At 28.8% G+C, this 17,963-nt stretch overlaps 3 protein-coding genes and 2 non-coding genes across 5 annotated transcripts; 2 read left to right on the forward strand and 3 right to left on the reverse strand.

Moving 5' to 3' along the window:
• The first annotated feature begins 1,421 nt into the window (after nt 1-1,421).
• On the forward strand, nt 1,422-2,635 carry LOC114192194. The gene has a single exon (XM_028081829.1). It carries the CDS (start codon nt 1,549-1,551, stop codon nt 2,242-2,244), a length of 696 nt encoding a protein of 231 aa, XP_027937630.1. The 5' UTR covers nt 1,422-1,548; the 3' UTR covers nt 2,245-2,635.
• Nucleotides 2,636-3,257: 622 nt separating this feature from the next.
• On the reverse strand, nt 3,258-3,329 carry TRNAD-GUC. The gene has a single exon. It is a non-coding gene; the product is annotated as a tRNA-Asp (tRNA).
• A 78-nt stretch (nt 3,330-3,407) lies between these two features.
• TRNAD-GUC lies at nt 3,408-3,479 on the reverse strand. The gene has a single exon. It is a non-coding gene; the product is annotated as a tRNA-Asp (tRNA).
• Nucleotides 3,480-7,317: 3,838 nt separating this feature from the next.
• LOC114189998 (malate dehydrogenase, cytoplasmic) lies at nt 7,318-10,832 on the forward strand. The gene is made up of 7 exons (XM_028078734.1): nt 7,318-7,507; nt 8,417-8,575; nt 8,689-8,864; nt 9,380-9,657; nt 9,750-9,885; nt 9,974-10,085; nt 10,376-10,832. The coding sequence occupies exons 1-7, from the start codon at nt 7,465-7,467 to the stop codon at nt 10,468-10,470; spliced, it is 999 nt and encodes a 332-aa protein (XP_027934535.1). The 5' UTR covers nt 7,318-7,464; the 3' UTR covers nt 10,471-10,832.
• Nucleotides 10,833-14,783: 3,951 nt separating this feature from the next.
• Nucleotides 14,784-17,161, reverse strand: LOC114189999 (transcription factor MYB13-like). The gene is made up of 3 exons (XM_028078735.1): nt 16,830-17,161; nt 16,470-16,599; nt 14,784-15,610 (listed from the first exon to the last, which is right to left on the reverse strand). Exons 1-3 carry the CDS (start codon nt 16,960-16,962, stop codon nt 15,115-15,117), a joined length of 759 nt encoding a protein of 252 aa, XP_027934536.1. The 5' UTR covers nt 16,963-17,161; the 3' UTR covers nt 14,784-15,114.
• Nucleotides 17,162-17,963: the final 802 nt, after the last annotated feature.

Here is a 17,963-nt window from a genome sequence, read left to right on the forward strand (position 1 = left end):
GAAGCAAGTGTGAACGATTAAACTAAATATCCTGAAATAGTTGTTTCAGGCTGATGTTACTACTGCTAAAATGGATATGTTAAATAGAGTGAGTTTCCAGATTTTAACAGAAAGGAAAAGGCTATTTAAATAAATTTCTTCAAACACTTACAAAAGAAAAAAAAAATGTAAAATGAGTCAAGTTTTTCATGTTGTGACTTAACTTTTATAGAAGATTTTTCATTCAACTTTTCCAAAACCAAATGTACACAAGTTATTTTAACTTATGGAATAAGTTCAGTTCATTTTAATCCTTTTTGTCTATAAATACTTATGAAGAAGATAATTTAAACAGGACCATAATACTATTATGAAAAATATCCAAACTCTACTGTTTGATGTTATCTCTTTCTAAGCAAAGTGGAGGGGGCGGTGTTATGTTTTGTGGTGAGTCAAAAATCACTATCCTCTCTAATTGGCTGCCAAACATGGCCTAATCACAATGCTTTCAAAACAAATGGGGAAAGAGTGGTGTAAACTTTTAGTGCCAGTCCATTTTCATTCGTCTAGTCTATTCAACAGGGGACATTCAAATCCGCAATGTCTTCCTTTGGAAAATGAAAGCAGATGTGTCCATAAAATGGTCATTTCATTGATAGATTGAGATAGAGGAAAAGTTAGTACTACAACTTATCCTAAATTTTTATCATAAATTGTTCATGATTACTAATTAGTGTATTTCAACTAACACTCAAATTATTGAAGAGGGTGGGAGTGATTAGACTTAGAGTGCAGGTAAACTGATTTTAAGAAATCTGAAGATGAAGTGATTTTAAGAAGTCTGAAACTCACATTAATTATTAGAGAGGGTGATTAGACTTCAGTGTAGATAAAGTGATTTTATGAACTCTTGAAAATGAAGTGATTTGACCATAATATATTTGAAAAAGATTTATGACTACACAAAACTTAAGGCAGTGGCAATCTAACTGAAACAAAGAAAATGTCATTCTTTTTCCTTTTCTGCAATGGGGAGCGGGGTTCTGATCAGTGATCAACCTGACTTTTACATTAGAAATAAAGAAAAGGAGCCCACAATACAACTCAAAAGTTGCATACTGCCACCACATGGGAAAACCTATAATATTGGTCTTTACAGAATATACTTTTGCTCATTTTTCTCACTATACTTAGCACCCAAGGTTGCTTCTATGCTGTCAATTCTGCCGAAAGTGTTGAGCTTGGACTGATAATTACACCCTTAGATCAAGATTTCATGTTATTTCAATTCATGCCATCAAGTGCAATTTTTTGACAAATAGTGCAGAAAACAAAGCAATGGCAGTTGAGTAATTCTTGTGACAGAAATGTGCTAATTTGAGGCACCAAAAAGATGGTAGCAACTTGTAGAACAAATTTATTGTTTAAAAACTAAAATGGGGCATCAAAGGGTTCCTTCATGAGATTGAAAACCATTTCTAAGAGTTCTTTCCCTCCCTTTAGATAAACATTCTTTCTTCTTCCAAGTACTCTTTCTCTGATCAAACCAAAAACACCCTTCACTTTGTGATGTCTCGCATGAGGCTAGGTAAGAAGCTTCAACCTGCAAAGAAGGCATGGAATAGCTTTTCCAACACAGTCCAATACAAACTCCACAAACTCAACATCCCCAAGTCCTTCAAAACCACCCTTCAACGCCTCCTCTCAGCTTTTCACTCCCTTGGCCATCTCATACACTCTAAACTTCATCACTCACTCACCACCACAAGGCCTCGTGCCACTACTTATTACCATGTTCAACACAAGCACTGTGCAGCCATACACATAGATGACCTCTTTGACAAGGCCAATTCTGTGTCCATGCATGCCAACGACAACAGAAGTGTTCATGCACAAGGGCAAACAAGCAAAGGCAAGGAGAAAGAGGAGCATTCAATCTTAAAGGGTAATTTGGTTGGTGAGTGTTACACCCAAAGCCAAACCCTTTTGAAGAGAAATTTGATATATGAGTGTAGCAACCAGAATCACCACAGTGAAACTACTGTTAAGAGAAGTTTAACTGATAAGCATAGCCCGAATCAAAACGGTGAGAGTAGTGGATTGAACACTATAGAGGATGCATGGAAAGTTGTGGTTGCTAAGTCTCCACAACTACATGTGGATCAAAAGGCAGAAGAATTCATCAGCAAGTTTCGTGAAGATATGAGGCTTCAGAAAGAGAGGTCAATGCTTGAATTTCAGGAGATGCTAGCACGAAGTGCCTAAAGAAATTTCATCACATCACAGCAACTATTTCATTTTTCTAATTTGACATATACAAGATTGATGTATACATACATACATGGAGCATGATGGTTTGATTTGATACATAGTTTCTTTTTCATTTCATTTTGGATTCTGATGAGAATCAAAGCGAACACATAATTTCTTACAAGTAGTTGTTTGTGTGAAGATGTATAGGGAAGTAGTGTTTGTGAGGGACTTTTTCCTTTTTCTTGTGTAAACATAATTTGCATTCATTCTTGTTTTGGTTGAAAATAAGCATCTGATGGATTGTGCATTGTTCTGTAATCTGACAGATAATGAAGTGTGTATACAATGTATTTGAGGGTTTTGTTAAGCTTTGTGTTTGTGGTGAAAAAAACATTTGCTTTAATGTTGTCTGGTTTTTCTTGTCAATTTGTTGTTTGTTCTTGTCCAATGTCCACATGCATCCATTTTCTCTCTAACTTCAATTATTTTCAGTTGCTTTCTCAGGAAATAGTGATTTTTAGGAGTTTATCGAACTCATCCAGCTCACAAGATGGTAAAGTGCCTCAACTTTAATAATGATGAACTAACATCTAGAAAAATAATTTCTCTATCCAACAAAGAGCTATAGTTAACTTTATGTATAAATAATTAAAGATACATAAACGTAATAAAAAATAATTTTATAGTAATGTAATATATCCCCTTATAAAATAAAGTTAGCCACCTCATATATAATATTCTTAACTACATATTAGCAACTATATACAATTATATTAATTTACTTTTGACCACTTATGAATTAACTTCAGGAAAATTGGTTTATCAAATTACATTCTATTTCACTTCGGATGTCAGAAAAAAAAAATTGTGACAGGTAGATTTCAGTTTTAGTTATTAAAAGCTAACCAGTTTGGTATTCGTGTGATGCAATATAAAATACAATGTAGTAAAATGAAATCCATGTAACCCAATGATACAAAAAAAGAAAAAAAAAAAAAACATGAAATTATAAAATCCACAGAAAACGCCGTTGCCGGGGATCGAACCCGGGTCATCCGCGTGACAGGCGGAAATACTCACCACTATACTACAACGACAAGCTTCGATACTAAAAATTAAATAAACTTTTTTATTAGTAAATACAAAAATCATGAAATTATAAAAATTCACAAAACCGCCGTTGCCGGGGATCGAACCCGGGTCGTCCGCGTGACAGGCGGAAATACTTACCACTATACTACAACGACAATCTTTGCTTTGAGCAATTAAATGAAGTATTTTATAAAATAATATATACCTCAGATTTATGCATATAAACAAAAATATTACGATTAGGACAACTTCAATGCATTCACACTTATATAATTGAAACATATTTTTGGTTAAAGATAGGTTATAATCAATTACGAAGTTCGAGAATGGATGTAACTCTTTTTTTGGATGTCCATTTTCTAAATAAATAAAATATTAATAATATTATATATTTCTTTTTTTATTTATCTTTAACAAAAATTTTTTTACTTTATTTTTTATTTATTTATCTTTACCATTCTCTTTATATACCATTTTTTTTCTTTATTAAATGGAGGCTAAAGGACTTTCAATAATTGCACTTTTATTGTCAATCAATAAAATTAAATGGATAATAGAAGCAATGACTCATTGATGATTTAAAGGTCATTGTAATTAGTTAAGGATAAAGTTTAGTTAAAAGAAGCGAATGAAAGAAAAATAGAATGAAAGAAAAATAACACAAAACATTATTTGTGACTTTCAATGCAAAACAAGCATAGGTTTGAGCTCTCAAACATTAAATGTGTGTTTTGGATTACCGTTTGAGCACAAAAAGGTTATTGAAGAGCATTAAAAGTCACATTCACTTGTTTGGCAATTTAAAGCAACAACTTGATCATGAAATGATTTTTCAAAGTTTTAGTTTTAAAGACACCTTAGTCATGAAATAATTTTATCTAAAAGTGCTACAATAGTCTAGTCATTATATAGATCAATATAATCTAGATGACTATTGAATTTGATCATAACAAATAATATATAGTTTTATCTAACTAAAATATTCATAAGATAAATTTACAAGAATGTCGCTCTAAAATGCTTATACTTTATACTATATTATCAAATTGTCTTATCTCCATAAATTTTATACGATGCAAGTTCATACAAAAAAAAAACACAGCATGACACATAGTAAATTTTTTTAACAAGACAAATATGATGTTCAAATCTATTACAGTGTTTATAAATTTAGCATATGACTGACTCACACATTCTCATAGAGGTACAAAACTTGTTCTTATTGTTGTATGTTAAAATAGTTGTTATTTCAAGAATAGAATACTTAGAACTAAAGATAATATAAAATAAACAAGGCTACCAACTTATGATAGAACTTTGATATGTGATAAAGATCAACATACCACTCATAATGTTCTTATTCAAGATGCATATAAATAAAAGACATGTCATATAAATGAACTAAAAGCTTTACATAAAATATCAACATATTGTTCATGTGCTTTTATCAAATTTTCTCTAAGTATTAGATCATAATAACATGTTACGAAACAATTTATAAATAGTTATTTTTTTAGAAGAGCTTCACTTTGAGAAATATTTAACTTGTAGAGAATTTTTATTTTTACATATATTATCTTTAGAGAGTTATACTTGTAGTCTTATAACGACTTTTTTGTTGTAAGGAGAATAATAAATATTTTTAACACCGAATAGAAACTCAATTAAAAATACCTAAATTTATTAAGTACTTAGCGCTTAAAAAAGTCGAATAATAATTATGTTTTTTAAGAAGTTAAAAAGACAACTAAAGGTAATTCTGAGTACTCATTAATAAAAGTACTTGTAATCACATAATTACCTCTAGATTATTTAATAGCCATTATCTTGAGAAAAAATTGCAAAACATTTTGAAGTTCTATTGAACTTCTTATATAGAGTCAATACAATTTGTTTTCAGTTATAAATTATATCATTAGTCATAACTATTTTGAACATACTAAAATATTATGGTAAATAATCGATTTAGTAGTCATATTTCATTTTTACTGTAATAAGAAAAAAATTATAGTCTCACAGTATACAAATTATAATTCTTTTAATTTTGTTGGAACTTTGTTAATTAATGGTTAAATCATATGTTTGTTTTTTTAATAATTGTTACATGTATCGATTAAAATAAAAATAATAATATAACAATTTTAATTTTTTTATAAATACACGGGACAATTATTATAGACAAAATTAACGAAATTAAAATTTTTATACTAAAATTATAATTATTTCTCTCTTAATTATAGTACAAATGAAATATGTTTACCAACTATTTATCTAAAATATCATTAAATAAAAATATAAATTTAATTATAATGAATTTTAACCTAAAAGAATGGTGTATACTTTTGATTTCTAATGATGAAAAGATAATCAATTAGACCAAAACAATTATCTTACTTTTACATATAGTTTAACATTAATTTTTAGGGTTAAATATGTTTTTTATCCCATAATTTTAGAATTAGTCTATTTTGAGACTTTGAACCAATTTAGTCATTCATCTTTCGAAATACATGGATTTAGTCATTTTAATCAAATTTTGATAGGTTTATTTGATGTTTCATACACTTTTCAAAATTGTATTTGAGTTATTTATATTGTTTGACATATTTTTGCTTTAATGGTAAGTCAAATACTATTATAAAATGTGCTTGAATTGTAAAATAAATTTAACAAAATTTAATTAAAAGGACTAAATCTACGCATTGAAAAGATAAATTACTAAATTAGTTTAAAATTTTAAAATTTGTTAGGATCCAAACAATTGATATATTAATTGAATTAGTAATTCACTAATCCAGTATTTGACCAATTGATGACCAGATTCTGATCACACTCCATGTTCAAATGTCAATGGATATATAATATATAATTTATAGAAAATATTAAAAAAAGAAAAAAGAAATAATTTTATGAGGTTAGGAAAGAGATTCTCAACCTTTGAAAAAGCTAAAAACTAAGGTCCACCTTTTACTACACATGTGGCTGATGATGTCTCATTACACGCCTCACACGAATAGAACTGTGCCGTGGACCCCACATCAACGGATGCTCCGTGACCACGCAACCTCTCTTAATGATTCTGTTAAGCATCTACACAGAATATCCCTTCTCCGTCTTATATTTATTATTTCACAAGTTTCACCCCGCCTTTGCGTTATATTTTAAAATTCGTCAAATATAATAAAAAAAATTCACTTCGTCTTAAAATAACTATAGTTTTATTTTTCTGTACATATCGGGAATAATAGTGAAAGTTCCATTATTAAAATAATATTAATTTCTTAATAGATGTATGATTTTTATCCTTTACAAATTCACATATTAATATTATTATTTTTAAATAAATAAAAATATAAAATAAAATTTGTATTTTATGAAAGAAATGCAACAAAGACATAGGTAAAAACAGTTAAACAAAAAGTTTAGTTGAATTGAATTTGATTCTATGCTGAGTTTTTTTTTTTTTTTTTTTTTTTTTTTTTTTCTTCTGTTTCTCTCTTCAAAATACATTATATTGAATGAGACATCTTGATTTTTTTTCTCTTTTGTAATTATTTACAGGTTAATGTATTAAAAAGACATGGTCTACTTTGTTACAAAAGTGAAAAACGTTGAGTTAATTTATCTTTAAATTTAATTTGTGATATTTCAAATAAATTAAATTTAACTATTTGATTGTTAACATTCTACTAAATATAATTTTATTTTCCATTCTATTCATACAATTTTTAAACTAGTAGGGCCACATTAGCTTTATCCAGAAATATTTATGAAATAAAAATAAAAAAAAGGTTTCTTTTTCTATATAAGACAGTTAATTTATAAATAAAAAAAGTTAAAAAATTTTATATATAATTTTATGCACAAACTAATTAATTTATATACATGTTTTTTTTTTTCTAACAAGAGTTTTTTCCTCTAAAAAAATAAAAAATAACATAGTAACACTCCTCTACATTATTTGCATCTTTTACGCTGGTAGAAATATAGAGTCAAAGCGGCGTCGTTTTACGTCTTTCTAACCATCTCCACAGAAATAAATACCCAAGTCCACCCTCACTCCCTCACTCACTCCTAGTGTTCTTCATCGCTTCAACCCTCTTCGTTCCTGTTCCTTCAATTCGTTCCATTTCTTCCAAAATGGCCAAAGACCCAGTTCGTGTTCTTGTCACCGGCGCCGCAGGTAAATCCTCTAATATCCAGAATCTGTTTTTTGTACCGTTCATTTGTTTTAGATTCGTCACGATAGCTTGATTTTACCCTTATGTGTTTTCAATGCGAGATCTGTTGTCCGATTGTTGTTTTGAATTGGTTTGGTTGTCTTAAATTATGGGTCTGTATGAAAATGATGTCTTTGGCTGTGTTTGAATCTTGATCTGCTTATGGCTCAGATCTGTTCCTGTGATGAACAGTGGTGAAGGTTTATGTCTATTTGTTGTGATCCCTTTTTATGTAGATTTGCTTTAGTTGATTTGATTTGTAAGTTTGGCTTGTGATTCTAATTTAACTGTTTGTGAAGTTTTTTTTTTTGTTATAAAGAAATGGACTTTGTTTTATGTTTCATCAGGGAGTGAAAGTTGAAACTAGTTTAGTTTTGAGTATCTGCATTTCTTTTGTCATCTTATGGTATCGTGGTATGTTTCTTCTCTGTGATTGTATGAGAAACATCTTTCTGTGATATTTTTGTGTGGCAAGTTGACTTACTATCTGTTGATTGTATTGTGTGTTTATCACTGTTCTATAAGAAACATTGTTGTCACGGTACACTTAAATTGAACTGAAAATTGAAGCCTTAGTCAATTTGAATTTTTTTCTGGTGGTGCACTTTCTTTTGTTTCTTTATACCATTTTATATTGATTTTTTGTTCTTGTTTTGAAAATGGTGTTTCTGAACTCTCTCTCTGTTTTTTTTTTCCTTTTCAAAGATCTATGGGTTGTTTTAAGTTATTTGTATACCTCGTTAAAAACTTACAATGATGTTTTCTGGTGGTATGATTTGTTGCTATCAGCTGAGTTTGGTCTGCTTGTGGATGCATGGAAATTTATTTGTCATCATGTTGATGTGCTAATAAAGTGCTTTTATCTATTGTAGGGCAAATTGGATATGCTCTTGTCCCTATGATTGCTAGAGGAGTGATGTTGGGTCCTGACCAGCCTGTGATCCTCCACATGCTTGATATTCCTCCAGCAGCAGAATCATTGAACGGGGTTAAAATGGAACTGGTTGATGCTGCGTTCCCTCTTCTTAAAGGTTTGACAACCCTTGTTGAGTGTTGCTTAAACAACATAGAAACTCGATCTTAGAGTTGAGATATGTTGTTTTAGTGGCTTATATAATCAATAGTATGAATTTTTTTGTTTCAGGTGTTGTTGCAACAACTGATGTGGTTGAGGCATGCACTGGTGTCAATATTGCTGTGATGGTTGGTGGATTCCCAAGAAAAGAAGGTATGGAGAGGAAAGATGTGATGTCTAAGAATGTCTCAATTTACAAGTCTCAGGCTTCTGCCCTTGAAAAACATGCTGCTGCCAACTGCAAGGTAATCCCTTTCATCTGAATCTGCAGTCCTTATTAGCTAGATTTGATTAAATTTAAACTTTTTTTTATTACAAATCTTGTTGTATTTTGTTGGGGCATGTTGATTTTGTCTTCTAATTGAAAGCTGTTAGTTTGTTGGTTCACACAAGTCCAATGAAATATAAGCAGATATGCTTATCTTATTTGCAGCTTTTCTGCCATTAACATATTTGGAGTTGCAATGACTTTATATGTATCCCCGTGATTAGGTTGAGTTTTTGTACTTGCTTGTTGAACTTTGACCACTTTTAGGAGATTCGAAACTTTATATGAACTATGCATTATGGAATAAACTTCACCTAGTTATATATGTGCAGGTGTACTGTATATATGGTGAAATTCTTGTTTCTTGTGATTCCATCTTAATAAAACCTGTCTATTCATGGAATGTATACTGCATGTTATTTTTTTCAAAAACATGTTTTTTCAGTTGTGTTTTATTGGAATATTTATAAAAGATGTTGCATTACCCTGCAGGTTCTGGTTGTTGCTAACCCAGCAAACACCAATGCATTGATCTTGAAGGAATTTGCCCCATCAATTCCAGAGAAAAACATTTCTTGTTTGACTAGATTGGATCACAACAGGGCCCTGGGGCAAATTTCTGAAAGGCTTGGTGTTCAGGTTTCTGAAGTGAAGAATGTCATAATCTGGGGTAATCACTCATCCACTCAGTATCCCGATGTTAACCATGCAACTGTTACAACCCCAGCTGGGGACAAATCAGTCCGTGAACTTGTAGCTGATGATGCCTGGTATGTTGCAAATAGTGTAAATTATGGTAGTTTTTTTTTTTTTTTTTAAGATTGTGTTTATTGAAACATTGCTGCAAATTTTCATCCTCAAGGTTGAATGGGGAGTTCATTACAACTGTTCAACAACGTGGTGCTGCAATCATCAAAGCTAGAAAGCTTTCAAGTGCACTATCAGCTGCTAGCGCTGCCTGTGACCATATTAGAGATTGGGTTCTTGGAACTCCTCAGGTTTGTTAGGCATTTGTTTGATTTTTAATTCAGGTTTTGTATGTGTCTCCTGCTAAGCTAATTGTTTATTTTTGCATTGCTATTTTAGGGCACCTGGGTGTCAATGGGAGTATATTCCGATGGTTCGTACAATGTTCCAGCTGGACTGATCTATTCATTCCCTGTCACTTGTGCCAATGGCGAATGGACAATTGTCCAAGGTTAGTTTTTGTCACATGATACTTTAACAATCACTTCTATGGATGATACTTTCTATGCAACTAAAAGTACGGGCCAGTTTGAGTTTCTAGAACGTTTATTCTTGACAGATAACATTTATAAAACTCTAATAATTAACTGAGCCGAATCATTTTTAGCTGAATAAAGGCTTTGTTGTTTTTCTATTAAACGATGTTTTTGTAATAGTTACACTACTTTTTGAAACAACCACTTGTTCTAACTTGAATGAATGCATCTGATAATTGTTTTATTTCTCCAATAATTTGCTCAGGACTTCCAATTGACGAGTTTTCAAGGAAGAAGTTGGACTTGACAGGAGAAGAGCTTTCTGAGGAGAAGGCATTGGCTTACTCATGCCTCTCTTAGACACATTGGCTTTTGTGATCTATCCCTGTAGGTCGGGATCATGTTTTTGCGTATACAAGTGTAGCTTCAATTTTGAATAATTCTCCAAGACACAAAGGAACTGAGTGCAGAGAGTGTGCTTTTCATTGGCATTACTTGTTGTTTTGCAACATGTAATCCTTTTAGGAGGATATTTGAGTTTACAGTTTTAGTCATGGTATTTAATATATCATGAGCCGCATATTTAGTTGGATTATGTGCTTCTTTAATGCTTTCTACTTTTTGGTGTGCTTGTGGTGCCTTTATGTGTTGGATGCACTAGCGTGCAGACGCATACCTCAGCTCTTGTGCAATAACGACATCATCCATGCTTTTTACCTCTACCATCTCTTTCTCACACTCCTTAAACATATATGTTATTAACTTTGTTTTAATTGAAACATGTATAACTCTTCAGAGAAATCTTGAGAAATGTTCACTTGTTTATTATGCTCTATGAGTAGGTCTGATGATTTTGAAGAGATATAAATACAATGGTAAACTTGGAAACCTAAGTTACTATTTATCCAAAAAATCAGAGTTTACGACAAAAACTCTTTTTTAACTTTTAGGCAGATCAATCTTATCTATGGCTGCCAACATATTCTACTCTTTTATTAATCTATTTAAAATGAAGTTATCATCAAATTAGGCTTATGACCCATCACTTAACACTGCTCACTGATGCAACTAGAGATGGCAAATAAACCCGTGCCTGTGGGTATCATCCGAATCCGTTCCCGTTTTGACGGGGAATCCCCGCTTTGACTGGGTATGGATATGGGTAATACCCGAAATTTTCAACTGGGGATGGGGATATATATATACCCGCCCAAATACCTGTCCCCGCTTAAATTACTAAACTATTTATAATTTATTAAATAATCTAAAAATATATATAAATAAATAATATATTTACACATAAAATATAATATAATATAATATAATATAATATAATATAATATAGTATATATACATATAAATAAAATATACTTTTATATATATATATATATATATATATATATATATATATATATTTACACATATACATGTAATATAATATAATATAATATAATATAATATAATATAATATACATATAATATATATACATAATAATATAATATAATATATATAATATATACGTATAAAACAAATTAATCATTTAACTAGTGAGATCTTTTATAAACAAATTTATAACATTACAAATTTATAAAAATTTAAAAGAAATATATATATATATATATATATATATATATATATATATAAAAGCATAAAATATCTACGCATATACATATAATATATATACATAATAATATAATATATATTATTATATTTATATTATTATATAATATAATATAATATATACTTAAAATAAATATATATCTATAAAAAATATATATATATATATATATATATATATATATATATAAACATAAGATATCCACACATATAATATATATACATAGTAATAATAATATAATATATAATATAATATAATATATATAAATAATTATATATATATATATATATATATATATATATATATATATATATATATATATATATATAAACATAAGATATCCACACATATAATATATATATACATAGTAATATATAATATAATATAATATAATATAATATAATATATATATATATATATATATATATATATATATATATATATATATAACATATTTCTCATTCTCTTTGTTTTTTGTTATATAACATATTGACAATTGCTTCAGTTTTAGATCCAAGGTACAAGATGGACATGTTAAAATATTATTTTTATAAATTGTATGGTAATGATTTTGATCTGAAACTTAGTAGGATTCGGTGCTATGATTTGGTTTTGGAATATCAATCAAAAAAGAATGAAACTTCTTCTTATAGAGCTACATCATTGGAGTTGGGAAAGGATGTTGATAATGATGCGAATGAATTTTTAGAGTTTATGGCAAAAAAGAAAAAATCTAGAACTACAGTTATGAAAACAGAGTTGGATTATTACTTGGAAGAAGATAATTTGCCGGTTACACAAGAATTTGATATCCTATCATGGTGGGTTAAAGTTTCCAACCCTTCAAGCAATTGCAAGGGATGTTTTAGCTATTCCAATAACAACTGTAGCTTCTGAATCTGCTTTTAGTACTGGTGGTCAGATATTAACTTCTCACCGTAGTCGACTTCATCATATTACTATAGAGGCTTTGATGTGTACAAGAAGTTGGATATGGAACTCAAACCATCTAGGTAAGTTACTCAAATTTATTAATATTTTTTGTTAGTATTTTTTGTGAATTCTCATCTAATATTCTACATTTGGTGTTTGTAGGTGTTAAAAAATTAAAAGGAAAAGATGTTCTCATGAGTGAAAATGAATCTGATGAAGAAGGTACATTATATTCTAGTAATTAAAATTTTCAATTTCAATTATTATATCATATCTAATTTTTCATTTTTTTTCTATGTGTAGGTGGATCGAATGCAAATGAAACCACTGATCATTTGTAAAATTAATAAATATTTTGGTTATTATAAAATTTTAGTAATGTGTAATTTTTTAGCTTTTATATAATTATTTGAATTTTATTTAGTTGTTATTTGATACTTTAATTTGAGATTTATACTATTATAATATTTTTCTTAATATTTGACATCATGAAAATCAAAAAGAGTATGTTATTTTAATATTGAATATTTTGATAGTATCATGATTCCGTTGGTGTGATTTTTAAATTTTTTTTATAAAAAATATTTAATTGATATATGGAACAATAAAAAAATGGGTATGGGTATAAGAAAATACCCGTTATCCGGTGGGGATGAGGATGGGTCAAAAGTTGTATACCCGTTGGGTTTGGGGATGGGGATGGGGATGAATTTTTATTATGGGGATGGGGATGGGATCATGATACCCGTACCCGCCCCGCCCCGTTGCCATCCCTAGATGCAACTTCATTTAAAATAAAATAAAAAGCTTATATTCCATATTCAATTCATAGCATATGAGTCTTTAGATAAAAGAATTTTTTATTTACATGAATCTTAAACCTTCCCCGAAGAAAATAAGATCTAAGTGAGAATTTAGACAAAAAGTAGTCATATTCATAAAATAAATAGCAGCTTAACCTTACTAAATATATTGGTGAATACCAAATAAAAAATACTCACTTAATAACTTAAAATAACAATATTTGTTTTATTTTTTATTTTAAAATTCTAATAATATTAGTATATTATTAAAATAATACATATTAATATATTATTAAAATGAATTATTATGTGAACTTATTCGGAGAAACGTCAAAGAATTATTTTCTACTAGATATGAGTTGTGATTGGTTAATGTGTTATTATGATTAGGAGTGAGAAAATACACTGGATTTGTCAAGGGATACTCCGTTAGTTTGTTTTGACCATGTTCATCAATTTGATGGACTAAAATACAGTAATTTCGTTTTTGACGGTTGACCTTTTTTCTTTTTAAAATAAAAAATAATTAAAAAGTTTAATTTTTTCTGTTATCTTTTTTAAAAAGATGTAAATATATAATATATAATAATATTGTAATTTAAATTATTAATACTTATATATTAAATTTTAATTATTAGTTATAATAGAATAATATAACATATAAATATAATAATTATTTTAATTTATCTAATTAAAAATATTAACTAATCAATTAAAAATTTAAAAAATATTTTATATGATTAAATATGCTTTAATATTAATTTATACGTATATTAAAAAATTAAAAAATTAAAAATTTGAAAATAAATTAAAAAAATTAAAAAGAAAATGACGGGGTAACCTAACCAACCCATTAACCGGTCAGGGACAGGCCACCTCTAACCATGATATCACTAAAATTCTTTTAACTTCAAATTTGCATTTATTTTTCACTTTGATGTTATCATAAATATTAGTCCATGCATTGCACTTATGTATCTTATAGACTATAATAAAAATTAACAAATTTACCTTTTAACTAATAAAAGATCATTTGTTTAAAAAATATTCTATACTTTTTTTTTTTTTAAGAAAGTCATTTTCTAAGTGTTGTTTTACTTGTCAATCTGAGCAGAGAATGATACAGAGTGATTTTTAAGCATCCATGGGTGACAAAATTTACTTTTCAAAGCAGCCAAAAATAACTTGCAAGTTGCAATTATTTGTTGGACCAATTCAAATTTAATAATTCACATGAGTGAATTAAGTGATGCTCTCAAACATAAATCCAAACAAAAACGACAAGCTCAAAACAAAATAAACAACAAAACACAAGAAGAGTGAAAAAATTGAATACTCCATCACACAATTTTTTGCTATTACAATTTCAATAGCCCTAACTTAATGAAACTTTTTCTGACTAAAACTGAGAGTACTGCACAATATACATAAAAAACAAAGTTAGTGTATGCATATTTTTGCCCTTTTTTTATGCATATATTACATCATAACGCAATATTTTTTTTAACCCTTTACACCAATTTCTTTTCTCAATGAATGACTCTAGATATTCCTTTTAACAGTCAGATATAATTAATTTGCTAATATAATTAATATTGCTTTTAAGTATATTTTTTTTCTATCTGCCAAATTTAATGATGAAAAGTTTATCAGAACTGTGGCAACTCTATTGAGTCTTCTGATCTGATGAATATGTCATACCAAAAATCCATGCCATCATCAAAGTTTGAACCAAAACTGTGTTGTTGGAAAGTTTCCACAGAATTAAATTGTAGTTCATTTGAAATTGTCCAAGAATTTGATGGCATAATCATGGTGGAGCTTTCATCTTCAACTGTTGCCTCTGACCAAAAGCTTTCATCAATAGGAGGCATTGTTGTCTCCTCGGACTCTGTGTCTTCACTCTTGATCATGTTGTTGTTGTTCATGTTTTTGAATGATGAAAAATCACTTGAAGAAGTGCATGCTGATGCTGATGATGATGATGTTAGGGTGCTGGAATTGGAATCAGATCGTTTGATTTTTTGATTGGAAACAACCCTTTTGGTATCTGAATTCAGCAACTTCTTCTTCAAATGAGTGTGCCACACATTCTTAATTTCATTGTCAGTTCTTCCTGGTAGTTTTGCTGCTATTGCTGACCACCTGAAAACAAACCATTATGTTAATAATGTTCTCAGACATGCTAACCTTTTTGCATCAGATTCTTGTTTCAGTTTCTAGGTTAAACTGTTATATATATATATATATATATTTGCATGTGTCTGTCTAACATAGATATGTTAGAAGTTGCATGTGATTCGAAAAGAAATGGTATAAATAATAGGACACTAGTATTTTGACACCATATTTTTTTACTATCATTTGATACTGTTGTTTATTATTATTCATTTTTTTTAAATATAAAAATTAACTCTTGTTAAGACTATTTTACTTTTGTAAAAGTTATGAAATGGTCGTGTCAAACAACCTTTTTCTTAACAAGTTAAGGTATATAGACTAAGAATCAGATAAGAGTCTTGATGATCAATGTTTTAAAAGGAAGTAATAAAATAAATGATTTATTAAAATAAACTAAAAAAATGGCTAGGAAATTCATTGAAATTCATTTACAGTAATTTGTTTTTGAGGAATATTAAATTAAGTGATAAAAATCAGTTAATGGATCCATCAATCCTTGATTTTGTATCAAATTGAATGTCTTTCTACATGTATTAATTAACTAATAATTAAGGAATGGACCCAATTTCTTTTTAATTTTATAATCAACATTAATGAAGTTTGCCCCACCACTAAATCTTGATCGTTTCAAAGAAAACAAGAAAGAGATAAGAACCAAACAAAAATTAAAAACGAAATTCACTTTCATGAACAGAATCACACACATTATAGTAATTTCACCATATTATTAACCAATTATTATCATTACTATTATTATATTATTATTGAACTTTGTTTCATAATGCGATTGATCTGAAAGATGAAAGAAGAAATATGAACCCACCTATTTCCCAGCAACTCATGCATCTTGATGATAATCTCTTCTTCTTCACTCGAGAAGTTTCCTCTTTTGATGTCAGGTTTTAAGTAGTTAATCCATCTCAGTCTGCAACTCTTTCCACACCTCAATAGCCCTGAGAATCATACCAGACAACTCAGAATATAAGATCAATGAACACATCATCACAAATCATCAAAAAACTAAAATATACCAACTTAATCATATAAAAAGGTGAATGGAAGCATGCTAATTATTCATCAAAAAGATTGTTTTCTTCAGTTTATCTGTTTTATAACAGTTGAAACATCTACGAGACACAGACACACAGACACGGATATAGACACAGACACAGATATGAAGTACCTGCAAGCTTTGGAAGGGCACGCCAGTTTCCATGGCCATGTTTTTGGATGTAAGAAGTGAGGAGTTGATCTTCGTCTTGAGTCCAAGGACCCTTCTTCAATCCCATCTTTTCACAACAAGGAGCTCTAACCATCTTCAAAACTTGGTGTGGATGTATATGAACACTGAAGAACAATTATAAGTTTTGGTTTTGGTGTTTTACTCTTGTGTGAAGAAGTTTTTGTGCAAGGATTGTTGTTTTTGTGTTCCGAAATATGGGTATTTATACATGGTTTTGATATTGAGCACGCCACTGTTATCAGCCAGAATGGTCCAACGCGAAGACCTAATAAACCATTTTCATATTCAAACCATTCAGGCTTTTGCACCTTCTACGAAATGGAGCACCTCTCACTTTCTCTCTCTATCTGTATATTCAGAAAATCAAATATATATATTTTGGAAATTCTAAATTTTCTATAAATGTTGTTAACATATACAGAATTTAGCTAAATATAAATTCCTGTGTTTCAGATGAGTTCAAAAAGTCACAAACAAGTTAAAAATTGAAATAAATGATAGTTTTATTTTATTTTTTAACCTTTGAGACACATTTTAAGAAGAAAGTTTTGATAAAAAAATATTTATCTTGTATATTTTTTTATGCTTTGCTTTAGTATAATTATGAAAAGTGAGAGTGGGAAAAAAATGTAAAATCATTTTTGAATTACAAAAGAGAAGTAAAATATATATATATATATTTATTGTTTTAATTGTTTGTTTTCTATGCTATAAGAAAATAAATACTAACTACATAAAAAGCATAATTTGTTATTATATGTATATAAGATATGAAAAAAATTAATAAAATGCTTACAATATAATTAATAACTTTTTTATAATGTTACAAAAAGAGTTTTACGTATATATTATTATTTTTCGTGCTTTTTACATTTTTGTGTTTTTCATTTTTTTAATTCTAATCCTTTCCTTTCGGTCCTTGTAAACAAACACATTCTAAAATTGTAATAGAGTAAATTTTAATAATTGTTGTTGATTTTGTTATGTCTGCTTTTTATCGGAATAATTGCAAATATTTTATTTCAGATGTGAAATGTCTCATTTCCAACACCACAAAGTATATTAAATATCTTA

This window comes from Vigna unguiculata, chromosome 7 (genome assembly GCF_004118075.2).
Source record: "Vigna unguiculata cultivar IT97K-499-35 chromosome 7, ASM411807v1, whole genome shotgun sequence".
Classification (NCBI taxonomy): domain Eukaryota; kingdom Viridiplantae; phylum Streptophyta; class Magnoliopsida; order Fabales; family Fabaceae; genus Vigna; species Vigna unguiculata.